At 37.1% G+C, this 16,526-nt stretch overlaps 1 protein-coding gene across 3 annotated transcripts in view; it reads right to left on the reverse strand.

The window, feature by feature from the left end:
* LOC107697624 (serine/threonine-protein phosphatase 2A 55 kDa regulatory subunit B beta isoform-like) overlaps nt 1-16,526 on the reverse strand; it is a 51,831-nt gene that overhangs the window by 12,963 nt on the left and 22,342 nt on the right. For 2 of the 3 annotated variants that reach the window (XR_001635224.1, XM_016498422.1), the window contains exon 2: nt 1,638-1,735. Coding sequence is in view for 2 of the 3 variants with exons in the window: in XM_016498422.1 (XP_016353908.1) it covers nt 1,638-1,735 (98 nt within the window). In the remaining variant the exon portion in view is untranslated. Of the gene's footprint in view, nt 1-1,637; nt 1,736-15,785; nt 16,223-16,526 lie in introns of those variants that run through there. The other variant, XM_016498423.1, reaches the window with a different exon arrangement.

The following is a 16,526-nucleotide window of genomic DNA, read 5'->3' on the forward strand; positions in this document are numbered from 1 at the left end:
ATAGATACACTGGTTAATTTAAATAGTGCGTACTGCGTAGTAGCTACAATCGGTGCCGTTCAGCCTGAGCTCGGGCCAAAGACACATTTGCTCATGTGGATGTTTTTTAAGTGCGTTATGCCTGGTTTACATAATAAATAATAGCTTAGCATTCAAATACATCGCAGATATGGACACATTTAATTGGATTAATGCCGAATGAGAGAGGTAGGCTGCACGACAACGCTGTTTGCTTTTAGTTTCGCATTGAATTAGCCTCAGTGGCGGCTCCAGGATTTTGTTGTTGGGGGTTCTAAGGGGGGGCTTAACAGTTCAGAGGGTGTGCTAAAAAAATAATTAAATTGAGTGAAAATAATGAACGCCTATAAGCTTCAGCATACAAATTCAGCCACCTTGTGTTTTTTATACAGCAGCTTCGAAAAAGGCATATTTTAGATTTTTTTTTCTATGGTATAAACTTCTCATATCACTGTTATTAGTGATATAACTTTAATGCCAACTGTCAAATATGACACTTACAAATTAATACAATTTATGAACGCACATAGAAAAAAGAGAAAGTAGTATTTTTTTTATTTTATTTTTATAATTTTTTTTTACACGTATCTATTTAGTCATTTTTTTCTGACCATCAAGTGTCAGTCACTCTCAGGGATAATTAAAATTTAGGCTATTAGCTAGGCTACTCCTCATTGAAAATGTTTTTTAAAAGTTTTTTAAACAGGTCTATTAAATTATACAATTGAATTATAGGCCTATTATTAAAATTATTAACACTGCAGTCAATGAAAATTAAAAGCAGCTTTATTTCGTGCAGATTTTCAAAAACAACCTGTTTATCGCGAAATAGTTTCTTCTCATGTTTTTCACTATACGGGCCACAAGAGAAATATTAAGGGAATAATTTAAGACAGTTATATACCATCATCAGCCTATATTGAAGTAATTTTGTCTCTTGTTGTCTCATATGCTCCGTTAATGCAGCGTTAGAAAGCTCCGTCAGTTTTTTTACTTTCACTTTCTCTATAGTGAATTTACTGACGTTCACCGGCATAACTCTTGCGCACAGTTTGCGCATTGCTTCCTTGTGTTGCTTGACCCCTATAACCTCCCCCATAATATCAATTGTTTATAGGCCACATATTAGGCACTTTTTTTTTTTATGTATTACATTTTGGAAGTAACTTGCCCAACACTGCAACTAATGTATCATTGGATAATTAAAAAAGTTCTACCAAACAGTTTACCAAAAAGTTTTTTTTTTTATGTTCCACAGAAGAAAGAGAGTCATACAGGTTTGGAGTGACATGAGGGTGAGTAAATGATGACAGAATTGTTTATTTTTGTTGAACTTTTTGTAGTGTAGCTAACTTCTAAGCTTCCCCAAAACACATGAAAAAAAAGCTTCATGCCTGAGCATATGCACCTGAGGTTTATAGAGACCTCTCCTGTGTTACCATTGTGTGTCTATTGAAACCCTGTTAAAGGCCACAGGAAGTTGTGTTACAGGGTGCGGCTCTGTGGTTTCTGCTCACACAGTAAAAAAAGCACTGATTTTATTGACCTGCTGTCGTGCTGTATGGTGCTCTTGTTTACAGGAATGAAGGCATATGACAGATTTCATGGTTTTATCTTACCTCTTGCTCCCTTTGAAAAACCACAACTCTTCCTCCCTTGTCTCCCGTGGCCAAGAGCTCTCCAGTAGAGTTGAACTCCACAGTAGAGATGATGTCAGCTGCAACAGAACACAAAAGAGCCTTTATGTATACAAGACTTAACACTCTTTTTAATGGATAATGTACAGTCAGCTGGTCATTATCGTAAAATAAACCACAAGTCGATCTTGTATCTCTCTGAAGAGGTTTATTTGGAGGTTAATGACTGGCTCACTGTACATTATGCCACTTATTACACAGCTACTTACTAAACAAAGAAATGGACATAAAATATTGATTTGAGTTTTAAATAATTTTATTACATAACAAAAAAGAGACTGTTGAGTAATAGGAAATTTGAAGGTAAGAATTCGGTCAATTATACAGTTTAACATCATAAAAAAATATTTAACCTCAGAATGCTTGCTCAATTAGAATTAAGTAAGACAGCTGTGTAATAGGTTTATGTATACAACCAAACCCACACTCCTTTGGCTGGTAATTATAAGTCATTATAATTATTTTTATAATTATAAGGGAGGATATTGCATGCTGCGTGCCTACATTCAGAGAACAACACACATAATATGCATGTGTTTACATTTGGTCTGTTGCAATTGGTTACAAGACATAAAAAATTAAAAACAATGTTTGGCACCATTGACATCAGACCTTATGTACAAATAAAAATGCCTTGACTGGGCGTGAATGCCAATGACGTTTGAGAGTTGCAATGAAAGAAAAGTTGACCAATTTCTAACATCTTAAATATCTGTTTTTCTTTCTTCACACAAAGCTATTGTATCACCGTTGACAGCATGAACATTCTACTAAACTTCATACAGGGAAGAAACATGAAGGTAATTGATTATTCAGTGAACTATTTCATTTTATATCAATTTATAGGACAATTATTCACAGGTCTGCTCCACAGTATTCTTATAACAAGATATATAATATTCAGACAGTGCCATTGTGTTCTGCAATACCAAAACGCAATAAATAATAAGCTTTGTCTAATCTATTAATCACAGCAGAATTAAAAGCTTCCACAAATGCATTTGTTAGTCAAACAACATGTGATTTGCAGGAAAACAGCAATTAGTCCTCCATCTGCATATGTTAAAAGCATGCGCATGCTTAAAATCTGCCTCTTTTAGCTGTCAATACCGATCGGAAGAAAGGTGTTCTAGTGCCCCACATTTGTGAGAAAATAGGTTAAAAGAGACTTAGGAAAAGTATTAATGTTTTTGTGCATACAAATACATAAAATAATCCCTCGAAATCATTTCATGGGATCGCTGGATCAAACCAGAAGGCTGAAAAAACATTCAGTGCACTTAAACAGATAAAGAAAGCAAGAGCTGCCATTTCCGCAGCATGGACAGCTCTGAATTCTCCGCCCCTCCAGAGAGAGCCGACGCTCCCCTCCTCCGACTGTGATTTTCCTTCCATTCATTATCATCTGACACAGAAATACACAACATCCTTCACGTTCAACACTAAATCCACGGGATTCGCCCGCCGAGGACAGAAACTGCCACACAATTTACATACGACAGGATTAGCTCGAGACATCTAATAAATCAGTCTAGAAGACTGATTATAATGCTGCTACACACAGAAAGAGAAGCAAATTCTTCTACCAAAAACAGTCTTTCATCCTTTCCAGGCATACAAAGTGAGCAAAACACCACAAATGCTTCAACCAAATGTTTCTGAACCTCTAGATTCTAGGCTACTTACATCTGTAGGAGGGTTTCCTACCTTTAAGGAACCTTCTTTTATCTTCCTCAAAAAGATGCATTTGTTTAAAGGGTGATGAGCTCAAAACAGCAGATCACATTGCTTGCTTCATTCTGTATTGTTCTGCATACAGTAGAAATCTACAGACTTGCTTTCATAGATGTTGTGTCTTTAGTGGAATCCGCTTATGAAAGACGAAGGGGTTGAGATGTAACAAGTAGGAAAGCGTGCTTCAAATATTTTTTTATTATTTTTTTGAGAACCCACACACCCTCAATGGATTTATTGCTTGCTGAATTGAAAACGGGAGGAAGTGGTTGCCATGGAGATCCCTTCCATTACTCTTGTGCTACATTTGACTGAAAGACTTTGCTGCGTATGTTAAACAGCCTGAATGTGGTTTACAGCATCTGATGCCGGTCAATAGCACAGTGGGGGAGAAACAGAGAAAATGTAGTCTATTTTTGAACATGGCTGCTGAATGCTGACACAGTCCTGAAATATGGTCACAAATAGCTGAAGAACGGTATGATTTGTTCACAATGGCACATTCTTTCTTACTGTACATTGTGATGCTTGTTGTTTTCCCATACTATAAGAGTCAATGTAATTTTAGTGTAATTTTTAGATATTAATGTAATATCTATAATGTTTAGTTTTGTGTATTTTTAAAATTAAATAAATTTTTTTGAAATGTGATTTTAATCGTATTGTATTATAGGGTTATTTTACAGGCATGTTACTAAATGATTACTGCATTGTCCAGCAGTCGGCATAAAGATCTGTCATTTCCTTGCCTAAATAAAGCAGATATTCACTGTCTAAGCCCATCGATCTGGATGCTGTATTTCTTATCTTTGTGTGCACAGAACAAGACTATGAAACCCCTGCTTCTTGAGGGAGGGTGAGTTAGAGAATAGTCATTACAGTTATGACCACACAGCACATTTTATTCATTTACTAATTATCTTCTGTTCTTCGTTTTTCAACAGTGAGCGGCTTTTAAAAAGACTCAGCAAAGCTTCCTGAAAAGAGTTGGATGTCACATAAGGTGAAGATACAGAAGCAGCTCTTAGATGGAGCAACGTTTCATCAATCGTTGAGGTGCACCTGACTGTACACCCTCTGCTTGGCAATAACGCAGGCCTTTCTCTCATTATAAACACATTAGCACACTGCAGTCTGAGACGGAGAAAACTGATGGCAATGTTTTAATGAGTTTGCTCAATTACAGACATGTTATTCCTCATCTTACACTCAAGGATAAATGGGACAGCAGAGAAGGAAATGGAAATAGAGAAAGAAGACATAGAGCGAGAGTGGGGAGTGCTCGTCTGTTGACTCAGAGAGAGTGATTTCATAAAAGCTACTTCAAGGCCCTGTAGTCCAGCGTTCCCTTGTGAGTTACTGTTTGACAAGGAAATATCCAGGAAAAGGGTATTTCACAATTTGATGTCCCTATTTAACTTACTTCAGTGACTCAGAAGAACAGTAGAGGTGTGGGTGAATCTCACAAAAATATGTTCACAATCACATTTAACTTTAATTTATGCTTATTCATATTTAATTTATGTTCATTTAATTTAATTTAAAAAATCATTTATATATTATAGTTTTTTTCCACCTTAAAATCTAATAGGAATCAACCCCCAAAAAGTCTGGATGCATTCATAATGACAGTCTGTAAGGAGAAAAAAAAAAGAATTATCTTAAAGCAGGCTTCTTTTCTTTAAACAAAATATAATTTCTTATTTCTTTCTTTTGGGTTGGAACATGGAACATTGTTTTTTTTTGTGAGATTTAGAGGGAATCAGAATTCAGGTCTAGTGTCCTACAGGTTATAGTCATCTATTTTGAATGTCTTTATGCTTAGCTGCCTATGACAAATAAAGTGGGCAATGCATTACAGAGTGCAGTCAATAAATCCTGCGGGCACCCATGTCAGCAACAGCAGGGTCAAAGGTCAGGGTCTCATATACCCATAGTGCTTCTGGGAAAGAACCGATCTCTCATACTGTAATTTGCAGCCGCTCTCATTACTCACACACCATAAAGTGGGTTACTGTGCCAACCTGTCTTATCCCAGCAGTCCCGGCAGCTCTTGAGCATGTATGATCATAGCTTCCCCATCATAAAGGCATCATTGGAAATAGCACCAATATAGTGTTCGGAATGGCATATTAGCATACTACCCATACCATTTCAGCAGTATGTATAATGTGCACAGTATGTATATATTTTGTTAACCACGATTTTTAACATTTCTGTTTTGACTTAAACAACTTAATATCAAAAATTGCTAAATTTCACAAACATTAACAAAAATAATTAAATTAAATGTGAAATCTTGTAAACTTCCAGAAAATATTTTTTTTACAGTGTAGAATGTTTAGCATTATTTAATACATACTGTTTCACATGCTATTTTTGACAAAAGGTAAGCTGTATGCAGTATACTCTCCGCAGTATGGAGTAAGAAGTATGCTAGCATTCCATTCTGAACACAGTCGGTGTGTAATATCCTACTGTTCAGAGCATACTAAGAACATGGCTAGAACAAAGTCTAATATAGTCGCACTTATCTTATATTGATTTACACATTGATTTTCTTTGCCTTCAAAAAGACGAAATGAGAATGAGATCAAGATGATGCACCATAATAAGACGTTAAATGCCACTATGCAGTAAAAGGGGACAGCAGGTCAACAAAGATTGGGAGGAAAAACAAGTGGAATCCGTTTTAAAGTGTAGCTTCTGCCGTCAGCCCTCACAAACAGTCAAGAGCATAGCACAGCTGTCTGAAACATAAGAGAGAGACTGGGTCGTGGAAAAGTAGGTCAATCAGAGTCTGCTGAGCCAGTCTCGGGCTAAAGAACATCCAATCATTTCCAAAACACAAAATCAATGCTTGTTTTGAAGTTAAGCCAAAATGAAATGATTGTGTGTAAATCCTGTATGGAAGCATGTCTGCATGGAATCTGCAGTTATCACAGGACCTGATAGAGCACTGTGTTGTAATGCACAGTTACATGTCTGGGAGATTAGAGCCCTTTTGCTGAGTTCAGCACCTCAAAGGATCAACCAGTAAAAGAGGATTACAGCTGCCTTAACGTATCTGTCCTCAGATAAGTTTAACATCTATTCAGAATGCTAGATTGATATAAGCAAACAGTGTGCAACAACATTTTATGGGACAGATTAAAGTGTTAGTTCACTAAAAAATTTAAATTCGGTCTTCATTTAATCACCCACATGACTTTCTTTATATGAGATGATCATGCTGCTCTTTTCTATAAAATAAGAGCGAATGGGGACGGATGACATCAGACTCAAAAACAATCATAATAGTATTCCACACATGCATACAATAGATTTTAGTGAAAAACAGACCCATATTTATGTCATTATTTACTGAAAAAAACATCCACCACAGCTCTTAATTCCCCACATTTATGCAAAAAAACAGGTTACACCAGGTTTTACGTCTCTGATGCAGATGCCAAATATGTGGTTTCTTACACAAATGGTAATTTATATACATATATAATTTTATATGTAATATATATATATATATATATATATATATATATATATATATATACAATTTTAATTAAGACTTTTATTCAGCAAGGTTTCATTAAATTGATAAAAAGTTAAAAAGGGTTTTTTTGTTTTTAAATAAATTCAGTTTTTTAAACATTCTAATAATAGGAAATATTATGATAATACTCATAATAATAGGAAATATTTATTGAGCAGCAATGATTCCTGAAGGATCACGTGACACTGGAGATTGGAAAATTAATTGTCATCACAGGAATAATTACATTTTAAAATATATTAAAATAGAAAACAGTTCCTTTAAATTGTAATAATATTCCACAATATATATACTTTTTTACTGTATTTTTGATCAAATAATTGCAACTTTGGTGAGCATAAGAGACTTCTTTCAAAACAATAAAAATTGAACAGATCCCAAACTTTTAAATGGTAGTGTATATAAAAACAAGTGTGTATTTCTATAAATTCAATAATATCATTATGAATTATCATTCATACACATATTCACATGTTGTGTTTATTTATGATGCTTTTATGTAATTTTTGAAGCTGAAGATTATCATTCACTTTCATTTTTAGTTTTGCGTAAGGTGAAAATCCATGCAAGATTGATCATCAATGAGGCTAAGTAAGAAAGCAATGACAGAATTTTCATTTTTTGGGTGCACTATTCCTTTAAATTTTTCTTCTACACTGTACCACATGCACACTGAACTTCCCCCGCAAATTAAAGACTGTATGCGAGACTGGTCAAGTGTGCCCAGATCTGTCTTGATAATTAAATTTTCATGGATCTGTATCCAGAAAATTCCCCATATTCACTCTCTATGTATTGCTGCCTTGTTTTCTAGGCTGTAGATTAAACTGATGGCCAAAAGCTGTGTAGAATGATTGCAATAGGGTTCTGTTGTGAAAGCTAACCATATATTGTACAGTCATAATAGCTTAGATTTACTGTTAAATTAATATCACAGCGTAAACACAGGCAGTTTTTGATGTTCCTTCTTTTTCTTTTGATTGTTCAGCATGAGTATCAAATCATATTGATCGATGAATCTTTACTTTACAGCCAGAACAGCAAACAAAACAACATGAGGTAGACAGCGCCTGCTGTTTTGTTAACGTGTCTGGATTGTATCGATGGATGACTCCATCGACTTGCTTTAAGTCAATGTCTGGTGGTTTTAAAGGCAGTGGAATAAAGACTTGCCTTTGGCCCGCTGCTGAATGAGGCAGGTCTGGACCAATTTCACCAGACATGGGTGTGATTTGAGCTGGTTATAATAAGCTTGACCACCTGCTGATCGACAACAATGTCACTGACTCCCTGATACACACAGTCATGGCGCTGCCTGCATCCAACCACCGCACAGAGAGAGAGACTGAGGCCCCAAAAAAAGCTAATTAACCTTATTTCTTGGAAAAATGCCCTGTGGAAATGGGAGAGAGAGAGAGGTGGTGCAGGCCTCCAGGGAATGGGAGGGGAGGGTGAATATGTGTTGTACATGTGTCTGGTAAAAAGAGCAGAGAGAAAGGCCGCATGTAGGGGGCTGAACTTCGAGCGGGGGAACTGGTTTGAATTTCACACATCATTAACAGATACATAATTTAACTACAGATGTGGAGAACTGAAGCTGTAGGACACCACAGAGAACATAAGAAAAGAGACCGACTGTGTGTGTGTTTACAGTACCTCATTTACATTTAGTGCATCTCATTGCCAGGATTCTAAAAAGGAGTACATTGGGATTGTAAAATATAAAATCGCTTATGCTCATCAAGGCTGCATTTATTTAATCAAAACTACAATAAAACCATAATATTGTGAAATATTTTTACAATTTAAAATAACAATGTTAATAGATTTAAAAATGTAATTTATTCCTGTGATGCAAAGCTGAATTTTCAGCATCATTACTCCAGTCTTCACTGTAACAAAATCCTTCAGAAATCATTCTAATATACTGATTTGCTGCTCAAGAAACATTTATTATTATTATTAATCTTAACAAACCGTTTTATTTAGAATTTACAGCTTAGTATTTTTGTGAAAACTGATTTTTCTGGATTTTTGTTGAATAGAAAGTTCAAACTAACGGCATTTATTTGAAATAGAAAACTTTTTGTAACATTATATGTTATTTTTTGATCAATATAATGTGTCCTTGCTTAATGAAATTATTAATTTGTTTCAAAACTGGTAAACGGTAGTGTACCTAGATGCAAGCCTATTCTAAAAGGTTGGAAGCAATCATATTTTGCTTTTTAGAATACCTCATTTTGGCTAAGCTGCATTTTTTTGGCCAAGCTATAAATTGCATTGCATCACTTGCGATGCATTGCAATGAACTTTGCATAGTCAGTCAAGATGGTGGAGAAAGCGGGATAAATGTTGATTATATTTATGCATATATGCTTTATGCTTATACATTCTTTACTGAAAAGTACTGATAGAAAAGTTACATCTAAATAAATTCTAGAAAAAGATGATAATTTTACCCTGTATTTGTGTGTACTGAATTAGGCACATTCAAATATTGTGCTGTTAGCTTAGCAACATCCTAATGTAATACAACATGAGTTGAGTCTCCCGTTTATATGCGTGTTATAATTGCTGCCTATGTAGGGTGTACCAAGGCTTTCGATATACAGATGAAGCCTAAGGCTGATGATACACGGGGCAACTTTTTGAGCAATTTTGTCAGGCAACTTTTTTTGATCAATGTTGCTTGGGCACTTTCCCATTGAGGATAGGTAACAAATTTCTATCTGGATACTTTAGATCGGTCGTGGGCCCTGTGTCTCACCTGGTTGCCCGTTGACGGCAACATTGCTCAAAAAGTTGCCCTGGGTATCATCAGCCTAAGTCATTCTTTAGTTGATGAGTTTAAATTTCTCCTCATGCTTCATTAACTACATCCCTCAATAAAAACCTCAATCCGAGTTTGACAGCAGTTGAATGTTTAATGCGACTGGCCCCTCACTGTTTGTCCTCCTCTTGCACTCAGTCTGACACCGGGGAACAACATTAGTGCCTCACTGTTTCCCTCTGAATTATAAATGGAGCCCTTTGGGCTGGAGAAATATTTCTCTTTATGATTAAAGTCTTAAAGTGTAGCCTGGGGCCATTTGTGTTGGCAACCACTACTGATGCAGTCTGTCTGTCTGTCTGTCACTCTCTCTGTCTCTTGAATAATAGCACCAGGCCCATGTAGGATGATGCATGTCATTATTCCCTGATGTGAGAGCATGGGGGTGTAAATTGTGTTGTAGGGGTTAGAGTGGCAGGGTCACCCCCGCTGGGCCGCTCTGTGCTGCGTCCTCCCTACGGATGAACTGCACAGCTATTTTAAACAAGGACATTACAAAGCAGCAGCAGAGAGGACTGTGAACCATTTGTGGGAAAAATAACACTTGGTACAATGTAGAAACAAAGATTACACATAGAAAACACATAGAAAAGGAAATGGGATTAGATGCCCTCAAGGCATGGCAAATTTATACTGTGCACACCACCAATTTCAGCACACAACAACTCTATTAACTATAAGGTAGTGTGGTGAGACTGCATTGAGGTTTTAGTGGATTAGTTGGGCTGATTGGTGAGATTATCTATATAATTTTTTAGCTTGTATATTTTCAGCTGTGTTACTTTAAAGAGGAGGAGTTTACAGACTGAAGAAACTGTTTTAGTGTGCTGTCAGTGTGCTGCTAACTGTTAAACTGTCAGCATAGTAAAACTCAATGCATAAATAGTGTCTCAGAATTCATCTTAAAAGTGCAGTGTTTCCCAACCTTTTTTTTTTTGTCTTACCTGCCCTATAATGTTCAAATACCCCTTCATCAGCAAATGTGCTCTTTTTACTGGTATTATACGTTTATGCATTTGGTGGACACTTTCATTTAAAGTGATTTGATCAGTTTGTGCATTCCCTGGGAATCGAACCCATGACCTTGATGTTGCTAATGCCATGGTCAAATGTGTTACACTGGATTTAATTTGCTAATATTATTAAAATGCCAAAATGATAATGATTCCCTTTCTAAAATAAATGTTTGGTGAAAACAGTCTCACAAGCTTCCTCTCTCTTTAATGAGACACTTGAGCTTGTTTGTCTCTGTGACACTTACTCAAGGAGCACGGAACGAGGAGACACGGAGACCGCTTCAAATAACAGTCTTTAATGACTCAAAAGGCAAGGAACGTCTGGAGACACACAAGGATGACATCCAGGAACTGACAAACACTAACTGAATGGACTGGGGCTTTTAAACACAGGATAATCAGGGCGGAACGAGACACACCTGGAATCAAATAAACTAATTAATGAAACACAGCTGGACACAAATGATAACCAATGAGGACAGGACACAGGAAGAACCAAATAAGGGCAAACAGGAACATACACGTGAGGGCAGTTGTTTCTGACGTTGTATGTTGTGAAGAACAGAGAAGCGTGAGAAATTATTAGGGATTGCTTTAATTTATTGAGAGCCCTGAATTTTTATTAAGCCATCATTTTTGTTTTATACGTGCTTAACAATAAATATTCCAAATGGGTTTTCATAGTGATGAAACGGAAGAACAATTTTGGTTTCCCCAAAGAACCTTTCAGTGATCAATTCTTAAAAGAACCTTTTTTTCTTAGTGTAACATTTTAATAATCTAAAGAACCCTTTTCCACTATAAAGAGCCTTCTGTGCAAAAGGTTCCATGGATGTTAAATGTTCTTCATGGAACCATTAAGAACCTTTATTAGGTTTATCCAAGTATCCCTTGAACCATCTGGAGTACATGTACGGCCATCAAAGCGGTCCTTTTGTAACAAATCCAACTCCTTCATATTTTTCGAGACAGTGTTCGAAGTGTCTGCTATGAACATTTATTGTGTTATTTATTTTATGTACCCTCAACACCCCCTACTTGAGGTAATCTTGAATTAAAATGCGGTGAGGTAAGAATGAGGTAAGACTGTGGTGAGGTTAGACTATATTAGACTAAAATAAGATTGGCCTAGAATGAGGTAACCTTAAATCTTGATGCTGCAATTTCCTCCTTTTAGTGCACTAGTGCCTACATAAGCAGTAATGTAACTGAGCCCGGGCCAGCTGCCTGCGCAATACCGTGAGGCCATTACTGTCTATCCCGGCTAAGTTCTGCTGGCTTCGGGCCCTGCAGTGCAGATTGGAGTACCGCAAAGCTTTTTCTCTGCCAGGCAATATTTTATCTTTCTCTCTCCCTATGAGTTTTAGAGTTCAGCTACTTTACTAGCTTGCAGCAATTGATGATCTTGTCAGTGTTTCAGGGCATTTTCTCATTCATTAGTGTGTTGTGTAGCGTGGGTGGTGGAATGGACTGATGTGTAAGCATGAAGGGGGGAGCGTTCTGGTCAATCACACCCATGCAACACAAATGAAGACAAAAACTGAATCCCTTTCTCTGTCTTAGCATGGTAGCATCCATCCTCCAGCTATTAGTGCTGTCAACCCGAAAGCATCTGTGTTATGCTAATGAAACTAAATTCCATTTATTTCACTGAGTTTTATTCCACAAGAGAAGACGTCTGTCACTGCATAACTTGTGTTTCACTGCAGGAAAGGTGTGAAATGCCGGGATTCCCTGTGCAAATGAAATGCGGGAGAATGTTCCCCAAGTGTGAGAGAACACGACTCCCATGGATATAATTTGAAAAGATGCAATATACAAGAAGCTATTAAAAAATAATAATATCCAGGTCAGCTATGCATATGAATCAACAGCGTTTTTATTGCATTCCTGAAATATTAACTACATACCTAAAAGGTCTTTATGAACCCTCATGGCGTAATTTGATATTTCTCTTTAGCTTAAGGAACAGGATGCCAATATGGGTGTTTCTGAAACACCCCTCTATCACCTATATGTCTGGGCTTTATTAGGTTTGGGACCCAACAAACCACTACTGGGACTACAAAGTTACCCCTGCGAAATCCAATTACGACGGCCATGGCACTTTAGTAAATTAGACAAATTGGGGAAAAGAAGAGGTCCTTTGGTAGGTCACGTTGCCGGGTCATAGGGCAGATAGCATTGGTTGTTTCAGAAAAGAGAGCACTCGATAATCAAAATCAAACCATGCTTGGAATGTGAATCAACACACATTAGTCTCTGGTGTAAGTGATCCCAATGGAAAATTTCAACCACTTTAAACTCAGATGCCTCTTTTCAATGTGTGTCTATAGACAGAAGCACACAAGGGTTATAGTGCTGCGTTATTAAACTCTGTCTATCAGCCTCCACAGCCTGCGGGAGAGAAACACAGAGCGAGAGTAACCCCGGACCTCAATTACGCTACTGAGGATGTCTGCAGTGGGGAAATACCACCATCATCTACTGCATCACGTGAGCGAGGCAGTATGGGTATGCAGTGAGGGGGCGGGGTGAACGACACACATTCATTCAGTCAAGACTAGAACAGCCTAGACTGTAACACTTAAATGCAAACACATTTGTGCATCATTTTGGCATATTAAAACCATAGTCTATCTGTGTGGCAAATATAATTTGAAAGAACGCTGTCTGTTTTAAAGAAAGACAGAAATAAAGATGATAGCAAGGGCTGTGCGGTGTTAAAAGGAGGGATACTTGAACCGAGAAGTGTAAAAATCACAACGGCCATGTTTACATGCACTTATTTTACAATTAAGATTTATAGTGTAGTAATTCCTTTTCTCTGTAAAAGACTTACATGCTCTTCAGCTATTGGAATATGTGTATGTAATCAGAATATACACATTCTTTTCTGAAAATACTGGAAATGTTTGCTTGTGCATTCTTGCAATTTTAGTCAGTAACTTGATCAGCTAACTTCTCATTTGTGTTCTTAATAGTAAAGCACAAGAACAATTTGCAAAATGCAGGCTGTGATGTTTTTAAAATTGCAGTAAGAAGAAGAGTCATCATCTTGCTCCAGAAATATGCTCGACTATGCTTTGAATCTAAAATCACCCAGAATCACATATAAATAAATAGGTAATGTGTTTAAATGACACTCACAAAACTGGAATATGACCAAATTCGAATTAATATTCATGTGCATGTGAACGCAGTCATTATGGGGGATGCGTCCTTTCATTTACTCAGAATGCAGTATGACTTTTTTTTAAATTGCAAGAAGAACCTTTAGCCCCTCCCAGTCTTGAATATTTGGTTATATCCTGGCTTGTACCTATAATCATGCAGCTCTTAAGTGACAACTGTGCATTTGTGTAATTAGAACAAATATCAAATGTATTAAATAGCTCTTTCCTCAAACAGCAGCAACACATATGAGAACAGCACTGAAAACAGCTGGAAATGTTGAGTGAAGCCACAAGTCACTATACTGCAAAGAGAACAGATCTTCATTGCCTGATAGTGTCTGTAATGCATGCTTTGAGACAGCATTTTAAAACCTAATTCATACATTCTGTGTGAGACAAATGCCAAATTGCTTATGATTAACCTAAACTTATGATTGCAAGTACCAATCTGAATGCAAGCAGAATGTAGTCACCCACACTCTTTTGAGACTATATGTGCATAATAAGTATATGCTTAGCAGAGAGACATCGAGGGACAAATTTGCCAGCGAAAGATGCTCTGCAGCCTATGGTGTGTATGTGTGTGTGTGTGTTTGTGAGCAAAAGCTTCATTGCTGCTGTGTGATTTACTGAGATGCTGGGGTGGGCATAAGACAGGTCACTCATAAACCAAGGAGACAGGGGCATTTGAGTCCAACGGCTACAGATTGATTCTGCTCATTACTATTAGATCTGTTTTACAAAACCTCCCACAGCCATTAATCACCGCCCAGAAAGATGCCCACCGCTGCCACACCCAGAGCTTGCTTTTCCACTCATCTATTCTCCAAAAATGACAGGAGATTGTTCACCTGAAACCTGTGCTGGAGTGTGTTTGTATAAAATGTGCCAGGCTTTATCATGGGTATCTGCACCTTTTAAACATGTGGTTGGAAAATAGAGTCATTGCATGTACAAACACTTTTATGGAAACTTTTTATGTATTCTGTTAGCTGAACTCCCTCTAATGCTGCTTTCATTGATTTTACAGTGTTACCGTATTATATGTTATAAAGCTCTTCTCAGACACACCCTCACTTTCCAAACCATAACCTAAGTTGAATTTTGTATAACTTAAAAAATTAAGTTGAAATTGGTCATTTTGTTATATATATATTGGTTTGTTAACTATTTTGATGAGTTAAAATAATGGAAAAAATATGTTAACATGACTTATTATTGATCATATTTTATAGTGTATGGTATTTTTTAGGCATATAATTTAGTTAGGATTATTTATCTTATATGAAATGCTTTTTTATTTTAATGCTGATATTGTCGAACTGTAGTGTTTTGAATTGCCTTTTAATAATCACTCAAAAAAAATGTCTGCGGTGTTCTGCTATGCCAGTCATATCTGACTCATTGTACACGTCACATCTCGATGGCCACTGCCCCATAGTAACACCTAAAACCAGAGCTCAGACTAATGCAAGATCTATATATAGTCCTAAGCCTATAAAAACAAGACAATCATCTTTTATCAAGGTGTCTTGCAAAATCATGTGATCTAAAGCACAATGCACCTCACATAATGCCAATGTTCCAATGCACACTGCATTAATGTGAGACTTCTGATCACCAAGTCTGAAAATCATCATGCATCAACAAGCACTAACGCCCAATGCAATCACATACATGGGTCCTGACGAGAAGCCCCCCAACCCCTACCGTCATTAATATAAGTGAGAATCGAATTCAGTTCGATTTTCCAAATACCTTCGGTTGCATAGTTGTGGTCCCGAAGGAAGCTGTTGTCAATTTTGCGGCTGTCACTCTCCTCCTCCATTTATGATTCCGTTATATGGGAATGTTGAAGTAGACACGCAGGAATCCATCGTGGACGCTGAACATCAGCAGGCGGTTTGCGGATCCATCGCGGTGTCTGTGGCCCCTCTCCTGAACGTGACGGATGATCTGATGCCCGGGGTGATACAGCTGGAGCTTGACTGGCAAGAAAAATCCCTCAGCAATTCATACTTAGCGCATGAGAAGCATTTCTTAAACAGGTGTACTAGCGAATCCGTTTAGAAGATGTCATATCTTGAAAGGCTGAATGGAGAACGAATGCGTAAAGGTGTAAGGAACCCTAGTACCCTGGTAAACTGGCGCAGGATTTCCACCTTCTGAGCCGAGGAGGTGGGGTTATGCATCAAGCGCTCGATCCGTCCAAGTCTCTCTCTCTCTCTCTCTCTCTATATATATATATAATAACAGAGTAAAATTACAATATTAATCTGAATCCTTGGTAGATTAATTCTATAGCTATTCACACGTGTCCTTATATTGCATCATTGTAGGTCTATGTACGCATGCAGAACAGAATCTTTTACAAAATCCTGCTGTCTGGATCGATTCCCAATTTGTGCACATTCAAGTAAAAGCCTAATTTCGGTTTATGCCACCAAGACACATTACTGCAGGTAATGCGATCAGTAAATGTGTGTTTATTGCATAATC

Source organism: Sinocyclocheilus anshuiensis, unplaced genomic scaffold, assembly GCF_001515605.1.
Source record: "Sinocyclocheilus anshuiensis isolate Anshui unplaced genomic scaffold, SAMN03320099.WGS_v1.1 scaffold1364, whole genome shotgun sequence".
Taxonomy (NCBI): Eukaryota; Metazoa; Chordata; class Actinopteri; order Cypriniformes; family Cyprinidae; genus Sinocyclocheilus; species Sinocyclocheilus anshuiensis.